At 51.0% G+C, this 27,877-nt stretch overlaps 1 protein-coding gene across 1 annotated transcript; it reads left to right on the top strand.

Annotated features, from left to right (window-relative positions):
* Positions 1-1,769: 1,769 nt before the first annotated feature.
* On the top strand, positions 1,770-26,909 carry COPG1 (COPI coat complex subunit gamma 1). Its single transcript, XM_004581339.3, has 24 exons — positions 1,770-1,928; positions 2,612-2,664; positions 3,353-3,433; positions 4,281-4,352; positions 4,522-4,601; positions 6,316-6,391; positions 6,596-6,688; positions 7,075-7,161; positions 8,072-8,229; positions 8,323-8,456; positions 9,864-9,931; positions 10,123-10,311; positions 12,725-12,820; positions 14,907-15,150; positions 15,927-16,002; positions 17,027-17,130; positions 17,561-17,686; positions 17,969-18,037; positions 19,854-19,996; positions 20,284-20,455; positions 21,017-21,114; positions 22,824-22,962; positions 23,174-23,272; positions 25,868-26,909. Exons 1-24 carry the CDS (start codon positions 1,892-1,894, stop codon positions 25,996-25,998), a joined length of 2,625 nt encoding a protein of 874 aa, XP_004581396.1. The 5' UTR covers positions 1,770-1,891; the 3' UTR covers positions 25,999-26,909.
* Positions 26,910-27,877: the final 968 nt, after the last annotated feature.

The following is a 27,877-nucleotide window of genomic DNA, read 5'->3' as shown; positions in this document are numbered from 1 at the left end:
AAAAAAAAAATGAATAAAAACAATGGGGACTGGTGCCATGGCACAGTAGGTTAACCCTCTGTCTGTAGTATCAGCATCCCATTTGAGTGCTGTTTTTCTTTTTATTTTTAAATTCTTTTTTTTTTTTTTTTTTTAAAGATTTATTCATTTTATTACAGCCAGATATACAGACAGGAGGAGAGACAGAGAGGAAGATCTTCCATCCGATGTTTCACTCCCCAAGTGAGCCGCAACGGGCCGATGCGCGCCGATCCGATGCCGGGAACCTGGAACCTCTTCCGGGTCTCCCACACGGGTGCAGGGTCCCAAAGCATTGGGCTGTCCTCGACTGCTTTCCCAGGCCACAAGCAGGGAGCTGGATGGGAAGTGGAGCTGCCGGGATTAGAACCGGCGCCCATATGGGATCCCGGGGCTTTCAAGGCGAGGACTTTAGCCGCTAGACCACGCCGCCGGGCCCTAAATTCTTTTTTTTAAAAGACTTATTTTTATTGCAAAGTCAGATATACAGAGAGGAGGAGAGACAGAGAGGAAAGATCTTCCATCCGATGATTCACTCCCCAAGTGACCACAACGGCTGAAGCTGAGCCGATCTGACAAAACCAGGATCCAGGAACTTCCTCCAGGTCTCCCATGTGGGTGCAGGGTCCCAAAACTGGAAGGGACGTGGAGCTGCCGGGATTAGAACTGGCGCCCATATGGGATCCTGGCACGTTCAAGTTGAGGACTTTTAGCTGCTAGGCCACCGTGCCAGTCCTATTCATATTTTTTAACCGTGAAGCTTCTGACTTCATTTTCATTTTGAACATGCTTGTACCTTACTTTTCTCTTTCAATATTCTGACTCATCTTAGGAATTTAAACTTTGCTGCCTACTGCATCAGAATTCTCCCTTGGAATATTTCATCTCTATTTCATCACTGGTGGATGACATCACTGCAAACTGCTACAGTGCCAACTTTCTTCTTTTGGGCTTCTTCCCGACCATGGGGGTGGCGTCACTGGGCGGGAGACCTGCTGCCCTCTTCCCAGCCTCCCTCAGCCTGGACCCCACAGACACCGACTCACGACCCCTGCCCCGTCTCGCTGCCACTCTCACCGTGTCCACCTGGGATCTCCCTGCGCTCTTGGGGTTTCTTCCCCCTGCGGTGGCAGTGCCATTCGCTGCTTTGGGGTGCACTGTGCTGACCCTAGCCTCACAAATATCACTCCGGGTGGGCTGTGGTTGTGTTTTTTCCTGCCATGTCCTCCTCACCCCCCGGGACTGGACGGCACTGCTAGCCTGTAAACACCATGAGGATTCAAAAGGCAACACAGCAGTTGCGTGACCATCAGATCCCTTAAAATAAACGAAGAACAGAACCAGCGGCACCAGCAGCAGATGGCAGAGGGGAAGGACAGCCCCGAGCTACATCATCAATGTCAGACATTCATTCATCCAAGCAAGGACCTGACAAGTCCTGGGTGCCAGCATTAGTCACTGCAATGCATAAAAATAAAGGGTGTTAGATGGCGATTCGGGCCAGGGAGGAAAGTCTGTCAGGAGAGCGTGGCCAGAGAGGCCCCGCGGGGGACACTCACGGGGCACACCTCACATCTGGAGACCCCGTTTAAGCGCGGTGAGGGTGTAAGGTGCCGAGCCCCAGCCCACCCAGACCGAAGCCTGCCCAGCCAGCCAAATCCACCCTTGGCGAGGACGGGGTTAACGGCGACCCGGGCTGCGGCGGCCCGGAGGTGCGCAGGCGCAGACCGCGGAGTGCGCCTGCGCGGTCTGCCGGGCGACGTGGCCCGCCCGGAGCCCGGAAGTGGTCCGTGTGGAACGGCCGCCGGACCTTGGCTGTACACCCATCCCGTCGGACTTTTCGCTGCTGCGTGGCGTCTGTCCCGGCATCACCATGTTGAAGAAATTCGACAAGAAGGACGAGGAATCGGGTGAGGTAGCCTCGGCAGAGGGACCCTCCCCGGGGTTCCCTCCGGGCCTTGGTCCTTCCTGAGCCCCTAGGGGGACGCGATCCACTGAAGGTCGGGGGGCCTGCAGTGGATTAGCTCTCCGGACCCCGAGCATCTTCTGCTGTTCTCACTCCCGGCCCGCGCGCGCAGGCTTAAGCCGCGATTCCTGGGTCGGCTTGGCCAGGTGCGGCCCCTCCGCGGGCCTTGGGGTCCCCGTGGGCCAGAAGGAGTCGGGCAGGCGCTCTGTTCTTGGAAATGGCCAGGGCTGCGCTGGGGCGGGCGTAACTGTGCAGGGCCTCTGTGCCCTGGCCCTGTCGTTCATTTATTCTACTAAGAGTATATTGCACCTGTGCTGTACGGCGGGGCACGAGGGGCCTGTGGTGGGGCCTGAGCTGGGAATGTTAGAGCCACAGCAGGCAGAGTGGAGGATACAGCATCACACCTGTAATTAGTTCCGGGTGCCTGGCGCTGTGGGGGAACCTGGTCTGTGGGGTCTCAGTGAAGTTGCATGAATGAGAGACACACAGAAGGACTCTCCGGGGCCTGCTGGCTGGCTGGAGGAGGAGAACCCTCTTGGCCGTGGACAGGTTGTACAGCTTTCAGGGCCAGTGCTGAGGCTCGGGGACCCTGCGTGGGCACTAATGGGCACATCTTCCGGTCTCTAGGCGGCGGCTCCAACCCCTTCCAGCATCTGGAGAAGAGTGCAGTGCTGCAAGAGGCAAGTGCCGTCCGCTCCGTGTCTGCCGGAGGGTCCAGCGGGCAGCGCCGGCGCGCTCCACACTCTGCTTTGAAGAGTAGTGTCCCCTGAAGGACAGGGAGGCTTGCGTCCTGGAGGCGGGTCGTGATGCTCACGCTTTTGTTCTTGTTCATTTCTGGAAGTTAGCCATGTATAGCACAGTGCCTCCCTCACATATATTATTTTAACGTTTTATTTTTGTTGGAAAGGCAGATTTTACAGAGAAGGAAAGAGAGAAATGTCTTGCACCTGCTGGTTCACTCCCCAAAATGGCTTCTATGGCCAGAGTTGAGCTGATCCAAAGCCAGGAGCTTCTTCTGGGTCTCCCACAGGGGTGCAGGGTCCCAAGGCTTTGGACCATCCTCCACCACTTTCCCAGGCCACAAGCAGGGAGCTGGACGGGAAGTAGACAGTCGGGACACAAACTAGCGTTTGTATGGGATCTGCGTGCTTGAAGGTGGAGGATTAGCCAGTTGAGCCATTGCACTGGCTCCCTCCCTAACTATTCTTAAGGGAAAATTTGAGGAATTGTTATGAAATGAGTTAGGAAAACTAACTAGCTACATGATATTTTTTGGCCTTGGGACTTCTCCAGCCTCAGCTCCTGGGGTGGATGTTGGGAGGGGAGCAGCCTGGCTGGAAGATGATCTCCATGCTTGCTTCTTCTTAGGCCCGCGTATTTAATGAAACTCCCATCAACCCTCGGAAATGCGCCCACATCCTCACCAAGATCCTTTATCTCATAAACCAGGTAACGGGGTAAGGCTTGGGGGAGGGGCACATGACTGGTCATTACCTTTTAGCACTTGGACAGTCTGTATGTGGTTGTAGCATTGTGGCCCGCGGCCCTGCTCTTGGGGGTGCAGAGTCTGACTGGGTCGTGCTGCCCATGGGGGGGGGTCTCTAAAGGGTCTCAGGACTTGGCCCAGGCTGATTGAGCAGGAAGTTCCGTGTGTCCCTTTATTCCAAGCTGAAGTTTATGTACTTACTGACTCAACAGAGTGACGGTGACAGAAACCTTCCATCGCTGATCATTCCCCAAGTGCTGCTCTAGCTAGGGATGAGCCCGGCTGACAGGAGCCAGGAATTCCATCAGGATCTCCCACATGGGTGACACCTTAGCAGGGAACTGGATCGGAAGCAGAGAAGCCAGATCTTGAACCTATACTCTAATATGGAATGCTGATGTTGTCAGCAGCTTAACCCACTGCACCACCATGCCAGCCCCTGAGCCTTCAGGTTTTTTTTTTTTTTTTTTAAGATTTATTTATTTTTATCGTAAAGTCAGATATCAAAAAAGAAGGAGAGACAGAGAAGAAGATCTTCCGTTGAATTATTCACTCTCCAAGCAGCCGCAACAGCTAGAGCTGAGCCAGTCTGAAGCCAGGAGCTTCTACCGGCTCTCCCACAAGGGTGCAGGGTCCCAAGGCTTTGGGCTGTCCTCGCTGCCTTCCCAGCTCCAAGCAGGGAGCTGGATGGGAAGTGAGACTCCTGGAATATGAACCAGAGCCCATGTAGGATCCTGGCGCTTGCAAGGCAAGGACTTTAGCTGCTAGGCTACCGTGCTGGGCCCTAGCCTTCTGTTTTGATTTTCACAGGGGGAACACCTGGGGACCACCGAAGCCACCGAAGCCTTTTTTGCCATGACCAAACTCTTTCAATCCAATGATGTAAGTGCCTGAACCTCTGCTTTCCTGGGGAGCTGGCAGTAGAATGGAGGGTGGGAAAGCCAAGGAAAACTGGTCACCTGTGTCAGTGTGGGTTACATCTGTGTCGACTGAAGGATTCCTACGTTTCACTGAACTGGGACTATTAGGGCTTCTCCCCTCCCGTTTCCAGCCCACACTCCGTCGGATGTGCTACTTGACCATCAAGGAGATGTCCTGCATTGCAGAAGACGTCATCATCGTCACGAGCAGGTGAGTCCTGGGGTTGCCGGGGCTCCCCTGGTGGCTTCCCCTGAGAGAGGCCGTTTTCCTCAGGTTTGTGGGATTTTCGTGTATGGAATGCCAGTTGCCCTTTCCTGTTCTCTCTCCCTCACCCTTCAGCCAGTCTGACCCCTGGTGGCTGCCTCCCCAGGGAGCCTGCTCTCCTTTAGTTCCCTGGCCTAGTTTGGACACAAGTCTTCCCTTCATTACCCTTATCAGCAGAACTAGCCTGGGACTCTCACCAGGACCTCAGTGGGTACAAAGAGAACACTAGAAAGCTAGACATAGATTGTGCGAGAGTTGTGGGGAGCAGGCTTGTGTCCCAAGTAGATTTCTGTGTCAAGCTACATGATTGAGGGTGGTCACTGCCCTGGCGAACCGGGATTCCCTCCTCTTGTTTCTGCTTGCCACAGTAGGGAAGAGGTGTGGGGCATTACAGAGTGAGTTAGAAGATACAGCCTATATCTGTTCCTGTGTGTAGCTCTGAGAAAAACAAATAAACATGGCTGTTAGGATCTCCACAGTCCCTCAACGGACAGAAACTGCCAGCGTGTTGAGCTCTGTGCAACACAGTTTATTATGGGGAGTACGATAGACTGGCAGGACAGATGAGAAGGGCACGTTGCTTGAGTCTGAACTAGGAAAGGCCTCCTAAAAGAGCAGTCTTGAGTCGGGGCTGGTGCAGGGGCATAACAGGCTAATCCTCCACGTGTGGTGCCAGCATGCCATGTGGGTCCCATTCTTGTCCTGGCTGCTTCACTTCTGATTCAGCTCCCTGCTTATGGCTGGGGAATGCAGTGGAGAGTGGCCTAAGTCCCTGGGCCCCTACGCCCATGTGAGAGACTTGGTAGAAGCTTCTAGCTCCTAGCTTCATATACGCCCAGCTCTGGTAATTGTAGCCATTTGGGGAGTGAATCAACAGATGGAAGCTCTCTCTCTGTCTCTCTTCTTTTTGTAACTCTGATGTAAGTATGATAAATAAATCTTTTTTTTTTTTTTAGATTTATTTATTTTATTACAAAGTCAGATATACAGAGGAGGAGAGACAGAGAGGAAGATCTTCTGTCCGATGATTCACTCCCCAAGTGAGCCGCAACAGCCGGAGCTGAGCCGATCCAAAGCTGGGAACCAGGAACCTCCTCCGGGTCTCCCACGTGGGTGCAGGGTCCCAAAGCCTTGGGCCGTCCTCGATTGCTTTCCTAGGCCACAAGCAGGGAGCTAGATGGGAAGTGGAGCAGCCAGGATTAGAACTGGCGCCCATATGGGATTCCGGGGCGTTCAAGGCGAGGACCTAAGCCGCTAGGCCACGCCGCCGGGCCCGATAAATAAGTCTTTAAAAAAGGAAGTCTGAGTGCTTCCCTGAAAGATGAGTAAGAAACTGCAGGACAGCAATGGAAGGGACAGATGAGGGGTGGTCCTGGCTGATGAACTAGCACAGGCAAAGGCCCAGAGAGCAGGGATAAAGCCTGTTAGGGGACTCTGTGTCCTGTTTGCGGGGCCTGTAGCAGCAGGAAGACACGAAGAGAATTTGGTGAGAGCAGGGGAGTGTCCTACTCAGTTTGGAGTGTTCTGCAGATTCCATTGGCTTCTGTGTGGACTTGTGAGGGAGGGCACAGGCGCCCTGTCGTAATCCAGGGGAGTGTGCTGCAGGAACTGGAGAGGAGGCCTGGGTCCCCTGCTTTTGACAGTACCATCTCCCTTGCAGCCTGACAAAGGACATGACCGGGAAAGAAGACAACTATCGGGGCCCTGCCGTGCGAGCCCTCTGTCAGATCACCGACGTGAGTTTATTGCCATCTCCTGGCCAAGGCCCAAGGCCTCACCAGCCACAGGCTGCAGCTTGTCCCCTGTTTCACTGGGCCAGGTGGAGCAGGGGAGGTGGGTGGCGAGCAGGAGCTCCCAGAGTCATCCTGTGCTCCACTGTCCATCGTTAGGGTTGCTGAGAACTTGGTGGGTCTCCTCCCACCTACTCCTTGTCTCCACAGAGCACCATGCTGCAGGCCATTGAGCGCTACATGAAGCAGGCCATCGTGGACAAGGTGCCCAGTGTCTCCAGCTCCGCCTTGGTGTCTTCTCTGGTGTGTGGCTGTTGCTGAGGGCCTGGTGGGGCTGGGCTGGAAAACCGAAGGAAGTAGCAGTCAGTTTCCTCTAGGAAAAAGAAATGTGTTTCTGTCTTCCCGAGTCTGAGGATCCTGCTGGCTTTCTCTGTTAGGAGAGTCAGGGGCTCTAGGTTATACGATTAGTCTTGATGTCCCTTGGAGTGAAAAACTGTTGGGATTTGGCTGTGGCAGGGAATCTGTCAGGGCGGGGAGGTGGGAAGCTGGAACCATCCTGAATTCATCCGCCATTACAGGATGAGATGAGGCCCTAAGCTGGGTCTGAGGGAAGACAGGGCCGGGTCTAGGAAGAGTGATGGGGAAAGCATCTCTCCTGGCTGCCTCTTAACCTGCCCTGTTGTCCATAGCACCTGCTGAAGTGCAGCTTTGATGTGGTCAAACGCTGGGTGAATGAGGCCCAGGAGGCAGCATCCAGTGACAACATCATGGTCCAGGTGAGATGTGTGCAGGGGACTATCTTTTAAAATATTTAGGCAGGGGCAGGTTATTTGGCTTAGCCGGTAAGACATCGTATCTCTTGTCCAGCAGTTGATAACTAGATAAAGAAAATGTGGTCTAGATACACAATGGAATTCCACTCAGTTATAAAAAACTGTCTTCTGCAACAAAATAGTTACAATTGGAGACCATTATGGTTAGTGAAGCTAGACCTGAAAAGACAGACACCATGTTTTCTTTGATTTGTGGTGATTAATATGTAGAATACAAAAAATTAATTTATATGAGTGAAATTGACATTTGAGATTTGGTTATTGTTTATAACCCTTGTTTGTACTCCTAGGAGCAGTATTCAGGGTGCTTGCCAAAATTGGGGCAGTAACTACTACAGGCATAGTCATGTGGTTTGTTAAGCATTGCTCTGGAGGCTGCGTACAGAGTATCAGCGGGCAGTTGTCACAGCCACCCTGTGTAGTAGCTTATCTTAGAGGTGAGAAGTCTGCAGCCTGCGTTGTGGTACAGCAGTAACACTACTGCCTGAGACAGCATCTCATGTCCTATCCCACTTCTGATCCAGCCCCTGCTCATGGCATGGGAAAAGCAGAAGGAGATAGCTCCATTGTTTGGGCCCCTGCTACCCACATGGGAGATCCAGATGAAGCTTCTGGCTCCTGGCTTTGGCCTGACCAAGTGCTAGCTATTGTAACCATCTGGGGAATAAACCAGTCCATGAAAAAACCAGCAGATGGAAGATCTCACCTCTGTGTGTCCCACTGTCTCTGTAACTACCTTCAAAATAGATAAGTAAATCTTTGAAAAAAGAAAGCAAAAGGTTAAAGCTTAGAGAGATTCAGGGACTGGCTGGGTCACACGGTGCTGTGTCCATGGCTGTTTCCTGTCCTCCAGTACCATGCGCTGGGGCTCCTGTACCATGTGCGGAAGAATGATCGTCTGGCCGTGAATAAGATGATCAGCAAGTTCACCCGGCATGGCCTGAAGTCTCCCTTTGCCTACTGCATGATGATCCGAGTGGCCAGCAAGCAGCTGGAAGAGGAGGACGGCAGGTAACAGCTCTGCCCTTACCAATCACGTGATGCCTCACTCCTCGTCCCGCGCTGGGCCGTCCCCAGCTTCCTGCCACCTGTGTTCTCTCGTAGCCGTGACAGCCCTCTGTTTGACTTCATCGAGAGCTGCCTGCGCAACAAACACGAGATGGTGGTATATGAAGCTGCTTCTGCTATCGTCAATCTGCCCAGCTGCAGTGCCAAGGAGCTGGCCCCGGCCGTGTCAGGTCACTAGGTGTTCCTTCCCCCGTCCACCGGTACCCAGGCCCTGGGAAGGGATCGAGGGAGAGGGAGGGGAAATGCCTTCAAGTAGGTTGTGAACTAGTGTGAAGGGGGCAGAAGGCAGGGCCCTGCCAGAGCCTTTCACAGGTATATTCTGGGCCAGGCTACTTTTATTTCCATCTAACCATTGAAGAGGCTGATATGCAGGACTGCTCAGCCAGGCAGGAAAAGCCGACAGAGGAGCTCAGGGTGTGTGATGCCACTGTGTACTGCTGGGGCTGAGCTATTCCAGGTGGACGGGAAGGCAGGGCAGACGCTGCTCTGAGCCTGGAGTTTGAGTCCTTACTCTGCCTCCTTTACCAACTCGGTCAATCTGGGTGATCCCCATGCTTTGCTGGCCTTTTGTCTCTGAAATGTAGATGATGGTCATGCTTATTACACAGGGTTATGGTAAGCAGTAAACGTGCGATGTGTACATGTTACTGGGGTGGTGCCCAGCACTGCAGTGAATGCAGCATGGTTGTTTGCTATTATTAAGGAGAATCCAGCAGCTGAGAGTGTATCAGCTTTAGTCATTGAGCCTTCAGCACGTCATCTAGGCAAGCCCCCGTGCTGCGTGTCAGATGGTGGAACGCACGTGTTAGGTGCCCGTGTTTGTGCCGGACCATGGCTCTGTTGAGGGCTAGGAAAGGAGAGGCTCCGAGGAGTGGTATTCCTGGACTCACGGGCCAGTGTTCCAGGCAGGATGTGATCAATGACAGCATTCTTATTAAATCCACCTTATTTCCAGAATCATGGAAGATACAAACTAGAGCCTTCAGAAATAAGGGTTCTATTATTTTAAGACAAAAGCAAATTCTTGAAAAAAATGCAAAAGCCACGTTATAGACCTAGATATGTTCACTGCCTTGGTGGCAGCCAAGGCAAAGGAGGGCAGTGGTAGGCAGTAAGCCGGGGTCTGTGAGAAGACCTTGTTCCTCAGCACTCAAAGTGCTGGATGCCATGCTGCCTGTGCCACCCCCCAGCACTTGAGTTGCCTCACCCTGTGAACCTCAGTCCCCTTGTCTGTAAAATGGGGTTGACAGAAGTTATGAGGGAGCAGTGAGACTGGCCAGCTCCTCAGCCCTGTGACTGGCATAGACTAGATGCTCAGTAAATAGCTGTTGTCATTCGCAAGATGTGAAGCATACTGGGCTCTAACAAGCGTATCGGGCTCAGGTACCCAGGTGGGGAGAATCTGTCTCCTTTGGGAGGAGGGGTATCAGCGGGGACGTGGGCTGAGCAGAGGGTCTGAGTCTGAGCAGCCTGAGGGCCCCTGCACAGCCTTGGTGTCCTGTTCCCCTCCGGGAGGCTTTCCACAGCTGCCCAGGAGTGAGAGCAAACAAACTAGCCCATGGCCTCTTTCCCCACAGTGCTCCAGCTCTTCTGCAGCTCGCCCAAGGCTGCTCTCCGCTATGCTGCTGTCCGCACCCTCAATAAGGTCAGAGTCCAGGGGTGGCAGTTGGGAGGATCCAGCTGGAGGTGCCTCCTGGCCCCCAGCCTGGCTGGAAAGGGGCTACCCTGCTCACAGTTATCTTAGGCTGGGTGGTGAGAAGAGCTCATCTGAAGGCCAAGGCATCTGGTGAAGTGACAGAACGGGGTCCCACTCTCTTCTCCATGCTTCCAAAACAGGTGGCCATGAAGCACCCGTCGGCGGTGACAGCTTGCAATCTGGACCTGGAGAACCTGGTCACAGACTCAAACCGCAGCATCGCCACCCTGGCCATCACCACCCTCCTCAAGACTGGCAGTGAGAGCAGCATCGACCGCCTCATGAAGCAGATCTCCTCCTTCATGTCCGAGATCTCGGATGAGTTCAAGGTATCTGGCTTCTCTGACCATCACTTGTGGCCCCCAGAGGAAGGAAGAGGACCTGCTGTCCACATCTGTCATCCTTGAGCTGGGATTGGTGTGAGGGAGCCCAGCCAGCCTCGAGGGCTCGGGGCAGGTGGCCACATCACCCTTCAGGGGGGTTGGCACATTCTGGGAGTGTGCACAGCTCTGCCTCTGGCCCCTCATCTAGTGTGTCCTGCTACTGTGAGAGGAAGAGTACTGTGAGAGAGGCCAGTCGGGGGGTTCACTTAGGCAGCACTCAGGTAGTTACTGAATGCTTGCTTGTCGGCTAAGTAGAGTTTGAGGAGAGGGCAGTGAACAGGACAGCTAAATTGCTCTCATTATGCAACTTCCATACAAGAGCGAGAGAGATAAATAGTAAATAGGTAATTGAGTAGACAAGATCATTTTGGCATGAGCAGTACAGTGATAGACAGAATACAGTGAATGTAGAAGTACGGCAGACGTTACTGAAGGGAGTGTGATCTGGAAGGCCAGCAATGAGATCATCAGGATAGAGGGCAGGAGCAAGCCGTGGTGGGCATCAGAGAGAAGGCTGGGGGCCAGTGCAGGCAAGACCCCAGTCTGGCCTTGCGGGTCATGACGCAGAGTTTCCATTGGAGAGGCACATTCTAGCATTTTTGTTGTTGTTGGTACTTAAGCTTCTATTTTGAAACAATTTCAGAGAAGATTATAAAGAAATGTAGTAACAATTCCTGAACATTCTATTATTATATTATGGTACATTATCATATAAGAAACTGACATAGGCACAATCTGTGGCGCTTACCCAGATTTCAGTTACTCTGTGTGTGTGTGTGTGCACACGCGCAGTGTGGCCCAAATGTGCCCTTTCTAAATACTTGCACTGTTCAGGCCCTCTACCATCACCAGAACAATCTCCCATGTTAGCTGTGGAGCCACTTGGGTTTCTACTCACTAGCCCTGATCCACAGCTCCATCTAATCAATTCCTCTAATTATGTTTTTTCCCAAGTGTTGTGTAACCAGAGTTGTGTAGTGTGACTGAGAGCAGTTAACAGTCTGATTGATTATAATATAGTGTGATTAGTTCTATAATGTGGATTGTTCACCATGGGCAAAAATCATCTCTGCCTGGAATCTGAAAATACTTTGTAGGCTGAAATGAAATTTCCGTGACGTGTACATTGGAAAGATCCTTCTGGGGCAGGTGCTGCACGGTGGATTAGGCTGCTGATGGGGTGCCCACATTCCCTATCAGAGTGTTTGGGATTAAGTCCTGCCTCTTCAGTCTAGCTTCCAGCTGATGTGCATCCTGGGAGGCGGCAGGTAGTAGACAAGGGCTCCCATATGGGAGACCCAAATGGAGCTCCTGATTGCGATCTGACCCAGCCCCAGCCTTTGCAGGCATTTGGGGAGTGAACCAGCAGATGGAAGACACCTCCCCTTGCCCATCTACTCCCTTCCTCTGTGTTCTGGCGTTCAAATAAAAAGAAATAAGATTTTTAGAAAGATGCAGAGCAATGTGGAGAGCTAACTGGGCGATGGACAGTTGCAACAGTTCCAGGAGGAGATGAGGATGCTCGAGCCAGGCCCAGGATGGAAAGCAGGGATGAAGAGAGCTCTCCAAGGAGTAGAGCCAGTTGGCAGGGCACGGTCTGAGAGCTGAGGGGGTGAGTGTTGGCAAAGATGATGCCACTTTCTGTTTTGGGATGGTGGTTGTGCCACTGACCTGCTCGGAGAAGTCACGACTGACTGCAGCCATCCTGAGGTCGCTACTACAGGCATGGTGGAGTTACCTGGGAACGTAGGTCTGAAATTCAGGCAGGAGAAAAAAAAGTGGGTTCATTGGCATCCTGGAGAAAGCATGTTGAGATCCAAGTTGACCAGAGAGACTGTGAGAAGAGAAAAGGGCCAAGGACAGAATAGCAAAGCAGCAAGATGGACCAGAAAGGTGACTAGGAGCGGGGAGAAACCAGGCAAGTGGAGAGGAGCGGGCTGGAGACTTGTTCTGAGGCTTGGGTAGAAAGGTAGAGCTTGGAGACCTAGGATCTGACTCTAACTTAGAAACTGCCATGTGTGCCACCTGTCCTGGGCATACTCAGGATCCCTGAGCCTAAGGGGAAGGGTGTAGCTCCCTGCCCTGTGTTGTGCCCAGGGCCTGAGGGTTCAGTTGGGTGCCACCTGTCCTGGGCATACTCAGGATCCCTGAGCCTAAGGGAAAGGGTGTAGCTCCCTGCCCTGTGTTGTGCCCAGGGCCTGAGGGTTCAGTTGGGTGCCACCTGTCCTGGCACACTCAGGATCCCTAGCCTAGGGGGAGGGTGCAGCTCCCTGCCCTGTGTTGTGCCCAGGGCCCGACTGAGGCCTCAGCTCAGCCTGGATAGCAGGGCTGCCGCTCATGCCTTTCCGCTTTGACTCAGGTGGTGGTGGTCCAGGCTATCAGTGCCCTGTGTCAGAAATACCCTCGAAAACACGCTGTTCTCATGAACTTCCTGTTCACCATGCTGCGGGAAGAGGTAAGAGCAGGGACACTGGGGACATGGTGGGCCTGGCAGCTGATTCCAGGGCTCAGCTTGGAGCCAAGAGCCTCTTTGTTGAAGGTGTACTCTGGGCTAGCTTTCCTGATGCCTGCAGCCAGCCTTTAAACTCCTTGCAGAGAGGCCATGTAAACACACATCAATTGCTAATAATTGCAGTAATAACTGTGTGACTCATCAGCCTTGCTATCAAGACATAGCAGATGCCCTGAGGTGATGCTGACGCCAGGGATGGGAAAGCACGTGTTTCCACTGCTGGAGTCCAGCACACAAGTATTCTAGCTGATTCCAAGAGCTCAAGGGGGTGTTTTATTATAAAGCTGCTCCTAAAAATGCAACTTGGGTTCTGTTTTTGCTTCTGATAGGAATTATTAACTCATTTATGTCACTGTTTTTGGATGATTCAACAGAACAGGTGAATTTCACAGGAGCAAAAGCCAGTGTTCTTGGAGCAGATTTGATCCCCATATACCTGGTGCCTCTGCCCCCAGAGTGGGCACCTTATTTTTTTAATTTATTTTTATTTTATTTATTTTATTTTTTAAATTTATTTACTTGTTTATTTTTATTGGAAAGTTAGATTTACAGAGTGAATGAGAGAGAGGAAAAGATCTGCCATCTGCTGATTCACTTGCCAAGTATCTGTATCAGCAGGAGCTGAGCCAATCTGAAGCCAGGAGCCAGGAGCCCCCTCTGGGTCTCCCATGCAGGTTCACGGTTCCAAAACTTTGGGCCGTCCTCAACTGCTTTCCCAGGCACAAGCAAGGAGCTAGAAGGGAAGTGGAGCAGCCGGGACGTGAACTGGTGCCTACATGGATCCTAGTGCGTGGCAAGGCTAGGACTTTAGCCACTAAGCTACTGCGCCGAGCCCCAGCATGGGCACTTCTTTCTGTCCGTTTCTGACTGGCTGATTTTACTTTTATCCATGCTGTGGCATATGTCAGAACTTTCTTCCTTTTAAAGAATGAGGAATAACTCCATCATATGGATGAACTGCATTTTATTTTTTCATCCATCTCTCAGTGGATGCTTCATGGGGCAGGCATCTCTGCTAGCATGTAGGATGCCTGCTTCCCACATTGGAGGACTAGGATGTGATTCCCAGCTCCAACTCCTGACGCCAGCTTCCTGCCAGTGCAGGTCCTTGGAGGCTGCAGTGGTGGTTCAGGTGCCACGGGTGAGAGACGTAGGTTGTATTCCCACCTCCCAGGTGCGCCCCTTGCTGCTGCAGGCATCTGCAGGGTGAGCCCAAGATGAGAGGCCCGTCTGTATTGCTCACTGTGTCTCTTTGCCTCTCAAATAAAGGAATAATTAACACTTAGGCTACTACTACACTTTAGCTACTATGGGTAATGCCACTGTGAGCAGGAGGGCACAGATAGCTTTGGACCCTACTGTCAATTAATTTGAGAATATATGCAGAAAAGGAATGTAGCAGATGGTAATTCTGAGTTTAATATCTTAAGGGAGTCACCATTCTCTTTTCCATAATAACTGTACCACCTGTTCTGCCTTTTGACTCAGAGTTGGAAAGAAAAGTAGGACCTATGATGTTTTTATTAAACTATCTACTATTAGGACTGGGAGTCTGGACCTAGCATTGTGCAGTGGGCTTAGCTGCTACCTACAGTGTCAGCATCCCTTATGAGCCCTGGCTCAAGTCCCAGCTACTCCACTTCACTTCAGTTCCCTACTAATGTGCCTGGGAAGGTAACAGAAAATGGTCCCAGGGCTTAGGACCCTGCCACTCATGAGGAAGATCTGGATGGATTTCTAGGTTCCTGGCTCAGTGTGGTCCAGCCCTGACTTTGTGGCCACTGGGAGAGTGAACACACAAATGGACAATCTCTCTCTCCCTTTCTCTGTATCTCTGACTTTGAAATAAATAAATCATTTTTAAAGTAGGGTGGGGGAGGCTTCAGCAGCCATTCAGCCTGAGCTTTCTGTTTTATATGAGAAGAGGTAGTGCCCTAGAGAGCAGGTGCTCCACCTGCAGGTTGTGTGTCTGTGCCATTGTCACTGAGCCTGATGGCTCTGGGCCTTAGCTCAACCCCTCTCGCTGCAGGGCGGCTTTGAGTACAAGCGCGCCATTGTGGACTGCATCATCAGCATCATTGAGGAGAACTCAGAAAGCAAGGAGACAGGACTGTCACACCTGTGCGAGTTCATCGAGGACTGCGAGTTCACTGTGCTGGCCACTCGCATCCTGCATCTCCTGGGCCAGGAGGGGCCCAAGACCAACAACCCCTCCAAGTATATCCGCTTCATCTACAACCGAGTAGTCTTGGAGCACGAGGAGGTTCGGGCAGGTAAGGCTGAGCCAGAGCTGACCGTGGGCTCTTAGCTTGTTTAGTGAATGCCCCCTCAAAGTGGTTTGAGCCCCCCTTGGAATCCTGGGCATTTCTCATAACCGAGAACACCGTGATAGATTTCAGGTTTTTTTTTTTCTTCAGTAATAATTTTGGTGACATAAAATTCAGCTTTTATATAGGGACAATTCAGTGAGCATCCACCTTGTTCTTCACTTTTTAAAATTTATTTTCTTGGGGTGAGCATTTGGCACAACAGGTAAGAAGCCGCTTCTAGGGCCAGCATCATGGTCAGCAGGGTAAGGCATTGCTTGTGACACCAGCGTCCCATATCACAGTGTGAGCTGGCGTCCCAGCTGCTGTGGTTCTGATCTAGCTCCCTGCTAATATGCCTGGGCAGCCAGTGGTGAATGGCTCACATACTCAGCCAGAGACCCAGAGAGTCCCAGGTTCCTGGCTTTCACCTGGCCCAGCCCCAGCTATCGTGGGCATTTGAGGAGAGAACCAGTAGGAAGATCTCTCAGTCTCTGGAAGTATATCTGGAGGGTGGAAATAAGAACAAAAAGTGCCTGTAGCCCTCAAAGGAGAGCCACCGTCCCCAGTGATGAGGAAGTTGGGGTCCAGGTGGTGCTGAGACCCACCCGGGGCCTCACATTGACTTTGGGCCTCCTGGCCTGAATGTCTTGTGCCTGAATGAAGACCCCTGGGAATGCTCACGTGATGAGGTGTTGGAACACGTGGGTAAATCATCTTGACTTCATGATCCCTCATCACAGGTGCGGTGAGTGCTCTGGCAAAGTTCGGTGCCCAGAACGAGGAGATGTTACCCAGCATCTTGGTACTGCTAAAGAGGTGAGTCTAGAGCCAAGGACTCTGGACCTGAGAGTGTTCCCGCAGGCCCAAGGTGACTTTCCTTATCTCTTTGTGCTAAAATCGGGGGGGAAAGCTGCGTAGTTATTGATGGTAAAGAAAGAATAGAAGGCTTAGGAAAGCATGGACAACAGTATTATACACATCCCACCACCCAGAGGGGACTGTTTTTAACTTGAATTAATTTTCAGTTTTTAAAAATAGCTTATTAAGATATAGTATGCGTACCATACAATTCACTATGTATAGTTTGATGGGGTTTTTTTTTTCTTTTAGTGTATTCATGGAGTTGTAGAATCATCTCCACAGCCTAACTTTGAAATATATTTACCGCCCTGAAAAGAAATCCACCCCATATCTATACACAGGTGCTTCCAGCACCAGGCAACGCAGAGTCAACCTTCTGTTATGGGTTTGCTTCTGGATGTTGTGTAGAAGCGCAGTCATGACGTGGGAGCCTTTTGTGTTGAACTGGCTCCTTCAGCAATGTTTTTAAAGTTTATCCATGCTTATACTGCCACAGTACTTTATTGGTTTTTATTGTGGAATGTGCTCATTTGCATAGCTACACCACATTTTCTCTACTTCTCAGTTGATGGGTTATCTGGGTTATTTCCAGTTGTTGGCTATTATGTGTGATGCTTTATGAATACTTGAGTACAGAGTTGTCTGTGAACATACAGTTTTTTGTGTCTTGAGCATATACCTAAGTGTGGAGTTTAATGGGACTGGGTCCCATTAAACACGTTTTGACATTTGCTGTTGGGTGAGGAGGCTTGTCACCCTCTCTGGCTGGGCTTCAGGAAGAGGATGCAGACATAGCCACCTCCTGGCCCATTAGCCTCATGGGGCCCTCTGTGTATTTTGATGCCATTGTTTAAGACCTGCCTGGTTGCCACAAGCTGCCAGAGCTTTAAGAGACTTGCTTCCTCCCACCACCCCCTGACAAAGCCCTTTAGGGCCATTCCTGCTAGGCCCCAGTCAGAAGCCTTTGTTCCTGCTGCAGGTGTGTGATGGACGATGACAATGAAGTAAGGGACCGAGCCACCTTCTATCTGAATGTCCTGGAGCAGAAACAGAAGGCTCTCAATGCAGGCTACATCCTGAACGGTGAGCCTTTCCCACCCGTCTGATCCAGCATCGTACTGGAGCTGTGTTCCTTCTCAGCGCTCCCAAGCAGGCGCCCCCTCCCTGGGCAGGGGAAGCCAGAGGCTGGCCTATCACAGTCGCCTCCCCAGCTCACACTGGCCTGCGTAGACAGCCCAGGGAGCTGAAACAAAGTCAGTAAGAAAAACTTGGGTCTCCACAGTGCTTTGCCTTCCATCCATGGTTTTGTGTCTGCATTTTCTCCTCGCAGCAATCCCGTGAAGGAAAGGTGTATGGGAAGGCAGAGGCTCGAAGGGTTGCCTGATTCCTCAGGATCATACACCCAGCATCTGCCATTCCCACAGCTTCGGGCTACGGTCTTTTCTGTGGGAGTCCTCGGCGCACACTCTGTGCCACCTTTCAGACAGGCTGCCCTTCCTTCCACTGCCCCTAGGTCTGACTGTGTCCATCCCTGGCCTGGAGAGAGCGCTGCAGCAGTACACTCTGGAGCCATCGGAAAAGCCCTTTGACCTCAAGTCTGTGCCCTTGGCCACCACACCCATGGCAGAGCAGAGAACAGGTAAGGTTCCCACAGGCCCGCAGGTCCAGGCTTCTGCTCAAGGGCTCTGTTTTGGTCGTGCAGCCACAGGCCTAGCCAGGACAACTGGGCTTGTACGAGAGGAGGGGGTAATCCTTGCTACCTCTGCGTCAAGGAGGTGGAGCCTCATACTCCAAAACACTTGCTGTTTTCCTTACATGTTCTCAGTGCCACACTCTCAGGGGTTTTGCTTTATAATCACCACTTCGCAGCATTGGATCCACAGCCACACTGCCCATGACTGACATGCATTTGCTCCTACAGAAAGCACCCCCATCACAGCAGTCAAGCAGCCTGAGAAGGTGGCCGCCACCCGGCAGGAGATCTTCCAGGGTGAGTAACAGCTCCACATGTGCATGGAAGACCTGCACTTGAGCCGTTCAGAGGAATTAAAAGCAGACATTTTACTGGATTTCTCCTGAGGACTGGGTCCCAGAGAATGCTTTAGATCATCACACCTGACCCTCACGAGACGGTTGCTAGGTCCTTTAGAATCTGAGGGATTGAAAGTTAAGAGAAAGTGATTTATCCAAGGTTGCACAGATACGAAGATTTGGTTCAGGGACCGACTTGGTGGTATAGTATGTTAAGCTTCCATCTGCAGGGCCACTATCCCATATGGACACAGGTCTGTGTCCGGTTGCTCCGCTTCCAGTCTAGCTTTCTACTTATGGTCTGGTAACAAGTCCTTAGGCTTCTGCATCCATGAGGGAAACTCAGAAGAAGCTCCTGTCTCCCAGCTTCAGACCAGCCCCAGCTCCAGCCATCATGGCCATTTGGAGAGTGAACCAGCAGGTGAAAGATTCGCTCTTTCTCTGACTCTCTTCTGTAAACATTTCCTTTCAAACAAAAACAAGTAAATGATTAAAATTATTTTTTTATTATAGTTTAATAAATGTTTGCTTTATTAAAAAAAAAAAAAGATTTGGCTCAGAACTGTCACTGGGTCCCACTTCTGAGTGCTCAGGATATCTGATTGAGAACAGCTGGAGTCCAGAGACACTGGTCCATTTTGCGGGTCCCTGTGGGTTAGGTCCACACTGTCATAAAACCTTGTTTAGGCATCCATCTGTTCGGCTGGCCTGGCATTGTTCCTTTATTCTTTCTGTTTATTGGAGAGAAATAAACAAATCTTCTATCCTCTAAATCACCCCCCCAAATATCCACAAATACCAGGAACCTTTGACTCAATCCAGATCTCTGTGGGTGGCAAGGACCCACGTCCTTGGGCCATTGTCTGCTGCCTCCCAGGGTGCCCCTTTAGCAGGAAACTGAGTCAAGACTGGCATGCCAGTGTGGGAATGAGACATTGTGTGCAGCAGCTTAACTGTGACATCCAATGCCCTCCTGTGGCCTTGCCTTTTTAACAGGAGAGGCGGAGTGTGATTGCGGACGGTTATCTCCACAGAATTCTTACTTTCAGTGCTAGCATGTGCCCCTTCGGCTTCATGAAGTTCTGCTGTTCCCTGAGTTCACCACCTCACCCAGCTGTTCTTTTTCTGTCTCTCTGCATTTCAAATGCGTTTTTTAATAAGTTTTATTTTATTTTTATTGGAAAGTCAGATTTACACAGAGAAGGAGAGACAGACAGAAAGATATTCTATCTGCTGGTTCACTCCCCAAGTGGCCCCAATGACCAGAGCTAAGTCGATTGAAGCCAGGAGCTTCTTCTGGGTCTCCCATGAGGATGCAGGGTCCCAAAGCTTTGGGCCGTCCTTGATTGCTCTCCCAGGCCACAGGCAGGGAGCTGGAAGGGAAATGGAGCTGCCGGAATACAAACCGGTTCCCATATGGGATCCCGGCACATGTAAGGAATATATTTCGGCCATTAGGCTACCGTGCCAGGCCCTCAAATAAATTTTAAAGATACTGTCCATAAATGGAATTGAGTCTAGGATTTTGGTAACTGCTTGTCAGGTTCTTGCTGGCTCTGGGGGTGGGGCATATTCCTGGGAGATGGCACATTGTGAGCAAAGTCAGGGAAATAAGGTACCACTATACTCAGATAACTGAGCAGCCCTCGTATGTACGCATCCGCCCGTCTCCAGTAGGGTGGAAGACCTGGAGGACTGATGTTGAGGTTTATTGGAAACCCACTTAGCCTGAGGGTTGAACCCACTTAGCTGAGTGACTGGCCTGTGGTTTCCAGAGCAGTTGGCGGCAGTGCCCGAGTTCCAGGGTCTGGGGCCCCTCTTCAAGTCCTCGCCCGAGCCTGCGGCACTCACTGAGTCAGAGACGGAGTATGTCGTCCGCTGCACCAAGCACACCTTCGCCGATCACATGGTGTTCCAGGTGAGCAGAGCGGCTGAAATCTTGCTGGGGCCTGTGCCCAGGGAGGGGCTCCCAGTCTGTACAGTGGGGCCTGTAGCATCCTGGCATTCCCACACTGGCGCCCAGCTGGATGACAGCCTCTGGTCCTGGCATCCATGAGTATTTCCCAAGGACCCTTCTGGCTCCTGTGTGGCTCTTTAGTGGGAGTCAGCATGGCTCACAGCAGAAGGGGGGAACCTCCTGGCCCTTGCTCTGTGACTTCTCTTGGACCTAGAGCAGTATCTTAGCTCCTCTCCTCCCTGGGCCAGTTTGACTGCACAAACACACTCAATGACCAAACCCTGGAGAACGTCACCGTGCAGATGGAGCCCACCGAGGCCTATGAGGTGCTTTGTTACGTGCCTGCCCGGAGCCTGCCCTATAACCAGCCTGGGACCTGCTACACACTGGTGGCATTGCCCAAGGAAGACCCCACAACTGGTAAGCTCCACTCCAAAGGCTGCCGGCCTTTTGGAGTGCATGGGGTGGGCTGCTGAAAACCAATTATTTGTCTTCTGTAAGAACTTCATCTTCTAGATTTCAGACCTGAGAATAATACGGGTCAAGTATGAGCTACTTACATGTGTGATTTATCCTCATAGCAAATCTGTGGGGATAAGCATAAGGACTGCTGTACCTCTCTGTGTAGGCAGGAAGCAAGGCTCAGGTTAGATTGTACCTCATTGTTCCTGAAGACAGGCTCAGACATCTCAGATCCATTCCTGCCAGTGCTTTTCCAGGCCATGGACAGTGATCCGGTAGGGCTGCTGTTGCCATCCTGTGTCATCAGTTTACTGCTATTTTCCTTCCTTGGACCCAGGCAGGAACTTTACAAGCAGTGCCCCTGTCTAGCCTGGTGGGGTGGGATGGCATATCGCGGCTGCTAGAAATGTCGCAGAGGCCACAGGGTAGGCTGCGGCCATTTGCTCGGTGAGGGAGTGAAGCTCGTGCCCTCGTAGCTTCGGGGGATATTCCACCGACCCCAGACTTTGTTTCCCATAGTGGCCTGCACCTTCAGCTGCATGATGAAGTTCACTGTCAAGGACTGTGACCCCACCACTGGGGAGACTGATGACGAAGGCTACGAGGATGAGTATGTGGTAAGAAGCCAGCAGAAGGAGGCTTGGTTTTGAATCCAAGGCAGCTCTCTCGTGAAGCTGACAGCCAGAGCAAATGAATCCTTTCCCTGCTCTGGACAGCTCTTCTGAAACAAAAATGAAGTACAAGACAAAGTATAACCAAGAAAACATCCATAATCCTTGGTAGGGACACTTTTAGGGATAGTTGTGTAATTGAGGTGATTTTGAATATCATAGATCTTGCTATTTCTGCTAAAAACCTTCATGTATTTTCCAGTAGCATACAGATACTTCACAGACGCAGTTTTTAATGGCTTTAAACTGTTCCATAAATAGCAGTATCACAGCTCACTTGACCTTTTTGCTCCTTTAATGCTGGGCATTTAAATCCCCAAATTCTCAGTATTTGGGATTTCAGATATTCACTAATTTATAGTGGTACATTGAACATCCCTTTTGGTACAGCTTTTAGTCAGTATTTCAGACTATTTCCTTAGGTTAAATATCTAGAAATAGAATGAGTGAAGGTAGGCCTCATTTGCCCTGCTGGGCTGACCTGGGCTGTTCTGGCCTGTCCTGCACACCTCCTCCCCAAGCTCGGTAGAAGTTGAGTGCAGGATCCTTCTGGAATTTGACTGTGGAACAGTTGTTTGGTGCTGTCCTTATGGGTCAAGCATTTTTGTTCTGAGGATTTATTTATTTCTGTTTTAAAGGCAGAGTTACAGAGAGAACTAGAGACAGATCTTCTTTTCCCTAGTTCACTCATCAAATAACCAAGGCAGGAGCCTCTCCTGAGTCTCCCATGCGGGTAAAGGGGCCCAGGGACTTGGGCCAACCTTTGCTGCTTCCCCAGGCCATTAGCAGGGAGCTGGATGGGAAGTGAAGCAGTCAGGACTGAAACCAGCATCCATATGCGATGCTGGTGCTGCAGGTGGAGGCTTTATGTGATAAACCATGGCATGAGCCTCAGGGGTCAGGCCTTTTTAAAACTCTAGAGGGATGATTGTGGTGTACGACATCTGACATTGGCCTTCCTGTCATCCTGGAGCTTCTGGTGGGCCTTCTGTGAACCAGAAATGACCCTAAGGCTGGAATTGGCCTAAGGTTCTGTTAGGAGCTAGGTCTTGTGTACACCTTACACAGGCACAAATTGGGGGGTGGTGAACATCTGTTGGATGAATAAGTGGGAACCCCCAAGCAGAACCATCAATCCAAAGTGGGTGGGAGGGAGTACTAAATGTATCGGTTTATGGTCATCACAGCTGAGATGGAGATGGAGCTCAGTATATACTCGGTCCAGACGACACAACTGGGGTCGGGGCAGGATTTGCTGACTCAGAAATGACCGCTGCCCTTGAGAAGCTCACTGGCCTCCGGGAGGGAGACCTTAGTGTGAGCACTGCCATGTCACCCCTGCTCACGGGTCACTGAGCCACTGACTCCGGGTCGATCCAGGAAGGACCCCACAGCTGACAACTCTAAGATGGAAAGTGATGGAGGACTGGTAATTGAGGTTGGCATGTTTTCCATGGAAGGGTCAGCACTTGGTGTGAGTGCTTGAGGACAGATAACCTCCCAATCCAGCTGCTTTTGTGTTGCCTGGCCTAGCACATCCTCAAAGCCTCTTGGATTTCTGCTGGGCAACTCACTGGAAGAGAAGAGCTCTGAGGCCCCAAGGTGTGCTGAGAGTAGCATCCTGGGGTACCTAACATCTGCCTCCCTCTCTCCAGCTAGAGGACCTGGAAGTCACTGTAGCTGATCACATCCAGAAGGTCATGAAGGTGAACTTCGAGGCAGCCTGGGATGAGGTAGGGGACGAGTTTGAAAAGGAGGAAACGTTCACCTTGTCTACCATCAAGACACTTGAAGGTAACAGTCTTGGGGATGTTCTCTCTAGACAACCCTGGGTGGCCCTTGGCTACTGTTGATGTGTACCTCCCCTTTGCCTACTTTGGACCTGGGCCATGGCTAGACCATATCCACTGCTACTTCACTGAAAGCCATTTAGAGCACAGAGGGGTGGTGGCCCACATGGGAGACAAGATGCATGGCTGAACAGTTTCCGGGTTTCTATCCACAGAGGCTGTGGGCAATATTGTGAAGTTCCTGGGAATGCACCCTTGCGAGAGGTCAGACAAAGTGCCTGATAACAAGAACACCCACACACTGCTCCTGGCCGGTAAGCAGCATCTTCAGGTGGGATGCCTGGAGCCTGGGCTGATGACAGCCCTGGGAACAGGAAGAACAGAATCCAGAACCTTTAAAATTCACCCAGTGTTTCCGGCCGAGGGGGAGGTGGTGTGGCACAGTGTCAAGTCACTGCCTGGATTGCCTGTGTTCCCTGTCTTTTCCACTTCTAGTTGGGCTTCTCATTAACGCATCCTGAGAGGCAGCAGATGATGGTTCAAGTCACTGCCTGTATTTCCTGTCTTTTCCACTTCTAGTCGGGCTACTTGTTAACACATCCTGAGAGGCAGCAGATGATGGCTCAAGTGTCTGGACCTGTTACCCACACAGGAGATGTCGCTGGAGTTTCAGATTCCTGGCTTTGGCCTGGCCTAACACTGCTTATGGTGGGGCATTTGGGAGTAAACCAGCAAATGGAAGGTCTCGATCTCTGTCTCTCTGCCTTTTAAGTAGATAAAAAATAAACATTTAAAGTTCACAAAGGATAAAGAAAGGATAGGGATGCGTACCCTCCTTGCTGCCAGCCATTCCGGCATCCTTCCAGCCCGCATGTAGAGTTTCCAGTACAATGCCACTATGGCCTTCCAATTCTTTTGTAGTGAGAAAAGCTAACAGGAACACCCATTTTTTTTTTTTTTGAAGTTTTATTTATTTTTATTGGAAAGGTAGATATACAGGGAGGAGGAGAAACAAAGGAAGATCTTCCATCCGATGGTTCACTCCCCAAGTGGCCGCAACAGGTAGAGCTGAGCCAATCTGAAGCCAGGAGCCTCTTCCAGGTCTCCTACGCGGGTGCAGGGTCCCAAAGCTTTGGGCCGTCCTTGACTGCTTTTCCAGGCCACAGGCAGGGAGCTGGGTGGGAAGTGGAGCTGCCAGGATTAGAACCGGCGCCCATATGGGATCCTGGTGCGTTCAAGGCAAGGACTTCAACCGCTGCACTATCACATCAGACCCAGAACACCCATTCTTTTTTTTTTTTTTTTTTTTTTTTTAAGATTTATTTATTTTTATTACAAAGTCAGATATACAGAGAGGAGGAGAGACAGAGAGGAATATCGTCCATCCGATGATTCACTCCCCAAGTGAACCGCAACAGGCCGGTGCGGGCCGATCCGAAGCCAGGAACCAGGAACCTCTTCCGGATGTCCCACGCGGGTGCAGGGTCCCAAAGCTTTGGGCCGTCCTTGACTGCTTTCCCAGGCCACAAGCAGGGAGCTGGATGGGTAGGTGGAGCAGCTGGGATTAGAACTGGTGCCCATATGGGATCCCGGTGCCTTCAAGGCGAGGACTTTAGCCGCTAGGCCACGCCGCCGGGCCCAGAACACCCATTCTTAAACTCATTTTGTAAAATTACATTTTTGTACAAGTATGCATTTTGTGCAACTGCATTGCTCTGCAGCACAAAGTACACCTTATTTTTGTTGTTTACACAGTGCATCTTAAAGATCTTTGCTGTGGGGCCCGGCAGCGTGGCCTAGTGGCTAAAGTCCTCGCCTTGAACGCGCCGGGATCCACATATGGGCGCCGGTTCTAATCCCGGCAGCTCCACTTCCCATCCAGCTCCCTGCTTGTGGCCTGGGAAGGCAGTGGAGGACGGCCCAACGCATTGGGACCCTGCACCTGCGCATGGGAGACCTGGAAGAGGTTCCAGGCTCCTGCCTTCGGATCAGCGCGTATTGGCCCATTGCGACTCACTTGGGGAGTGAATCATCGGACAGAAGATCTTCCTCTCTGTCTCTCTTCCTCTCTGTATGTCTGACTTTGTAATAATAATAAAAAAAAAGATCTTTGCTGTGAATATGTAGAGCTTCCTCAGTTTTTAAAAAAGAAAATATATGTGATAAAATATAATTTTAAAATTTTTTAAAAGCTTTGTCTTATTTATTTTAAAGGCAGAATTACAGAGGCAGGGAGGGAGAAAGAGACTGGGATGGACATAGAGAGGAAGAGGGAGAGATCTTCCATCTATGAATTCAATCCCCAAATGATTATAACTGCTGGAACTGGGCCAGACTGAAACCAGGGGCCAGGAACTTCTTTGGGGTCTCCCATATAGGAGTTACAGTGAATCCCATGTACTTAAACTTCCAGCACTAGTGACTGCCAGCACCTGCGTCCACACTCATGCCCCCCCAGATGACTTTCATGCAAATTCCAGATAGAACATTTTATTTATAAATGCTTTTGTGTCTGTATGTTCCTTTCTCTAAGATGTCACCGTTAAACGGTTAACAAAAGGAAATGGGACTTGGGGTCTGGGAGGACGTTTCACTTCAGTGCCCTGCTCACAGCTGACAGGCTCCAAGCCCATAATTTCTGGCCGCATTGAAACAACCCAGTCCCCTGGGTCTTGCAGACACCTGCTTTGTGGTTTTCTCCTGATAGGGCCTCTGATAAGAGGTATGTGCTAAATCGTGGCAGAAACTTAGGGGACAGACACCCCTCTGCTCCCACAGAGGCTCAGAGAGGTCCATGAGGCACAAGCCTTGGGCATGCCTGCGGGACGCCCCCCTGACCCCCAGCAGTCCTGCTGCTTCCGTGGGCTTCCTCTTACCTTTGCCACCTGCACTTCTCTCTTCCTCTCTAGGTGTCTTCCGGGGTGGCCATGACATCCTGGTGCGCGCCCGGCTGCTGCTCTTGGACACAGTGACCATGCAAGTAACAGCCAGAAGTTCAGAAGAGCTTCCAGTGGACGTTATCTTGGCATCTGTGGGCTAAGGGATCAGCTGGCGTCTGTCCTTTTCTAATCCCTTTTCTCCCCCAAGACTAAGTGGGAGTGACACCTTGGCCATGAAATGGGTGAAAACCCCTTCACAAGCTTCTGGGTAGAAAAGTAATTAGGAATTATTTTGCATTTTTTATTTGACCCCATTCACAACTGTTGGGGCTTTTTTTTTCCACTAGGGGATCATTTTGACTTGTCCTAGATCTTGCTGTCCTGCCTGCCAGTGAATGGGCATTGCAAATGAATAAAATGCTGGCACCTCCTCTAGAATTTATCCCCAAAGAAGCCATCTTCTGCCTGAAATAAATCAGCATGTATTTATGGAATAATTACTAAGAGACTTGTGCATAGGGATCTACCTCCCCTTTGAGACCACCTACCACCCAGTACAGCACTCCTCCTTCCCTGTATCCACAGCCCTTGGCCCTTGCTCACCCCATGGTAGAATCCTCTCCTGCTCATTCCCCGACCAGCATCAAGCCCAGAGACCAAGACCCTGAAGGTTTGTCTGGGGAATGCCAACATCTTAGTAACAGCCCCTCTGCTGTGAGAGTGGGCAGATGGGAACTGCTGTGGGCCAAGGTGGGAGATGGGGTGTGGGCTGGTGTTGCCCACCTGCTGGGAGGTGATGGGGAAGAACAGCTTGGAGTGTCAGGTGTGTCAGGACTAATTGAACAATGAGAAGATGCTTAACAGAGAAATGATTTTATTAATAAACTACACTGCGGCCATCCACGCTTTTAGGATGATGCACCTTGTCTAAGAACATACAAACTTCTATCCCAAAAAGCCTTGGTGTCAAAGGCCAAAATATGCAAGCTGTTGTTAATCACTACCTTGGGTGGAACTAAGAATCTCTAGGGTTGGTTTTCCTATGTTAATTAGACTTACAGCCAAAAAGGAAGAGTAACAGCAATTTACAACCTGAACAAAGGGGGAAGAGGGAAGACAACTTTTTTTTTATTATTATTACAGATATACAGAGAGGAGGAGAGACAGAGAGGAAGATCTTCCGTCCGATGATTCACTCCCCAAGTGAGCCGCAACGGCTGGTGCTGCACCGATCCGAAGCCGGGAGCCAGGAACTTTTTCCAGCTCTCCCACACACAGGTGCAGGGTCCCAAAGCATTGGGCCGTCCTCGATTGCTTTCCCAGGCCACAAGCAGGGAGCTGGATGGGAAGTGGAGCAGCTGGGATTAGAACCGGTGCCCATATGGGATCCTGGCACGTTCAAGGCGAGGACTTTAGCCGCTAGGCCACACTGCCGGGCCCGAGAGAAGACAGTTTTGGAGTTAAGGGAGCCTTCCTCCAGAATTTACAACCAGAGGGAGACAAGAAGGAGAGATAGCAAGGGGACTGGATTGCTGTGGGTTGCTCGCCAGACAAGTTTAGGGTGTATTAAGGCATCTCTATTAACCAAGCTTGGTGGTAACACGGCCAACTAGAAATTAGCAAATAACAAGTCTATATGGCAATCTAGTCTGAACCTAAACCCTAAGAGGAACAAACCGTTACCCTGAAGACCATCTGATAAACTGAAGACCTTTGTCCCAGCTTCCCTAGCAATCTAAGTTATCCTGAGACACAGTGAACACCTGGACTCACAAAGCTGCAAACATTCATCTTTTTCCTGGCTTTGCTGTCCACATTCCATTACTGCTAGGCCTTACCTCGGGACTCTGGAAAGTACAAAAATTAGAAACACAAAGCATCTTGGCATTAACATCTTCAATGACTCGCTCAAGGAGTGAACTGAGAGTGAGGAATACAGACATTCAGAGGCCGACTATCCTTGGAGTCTGGGCGGCCAGAGAGCAAGCAGGAACTGGGGAGGCCAACAGTCAGAGTGCCAGGCCGACAGAAGCACACGAC

This window comes from Ochotona princeps, chromosome 21, assembly GCF_030435755.1.
Source record: "Ochotona princeps isolate mOchPri1 chromosome 21, mOchPri1.hap1, whole genome shotgun sequence".
NCBI lineage: Eukaryota > Metazoa > Chordata > Mammalia > Lagomorpha > Ochotonidae > Ochotona > Ochotona princeps.
This window is presented reverse-complemented; position numbering and strand designations above follow the sequence as displayed.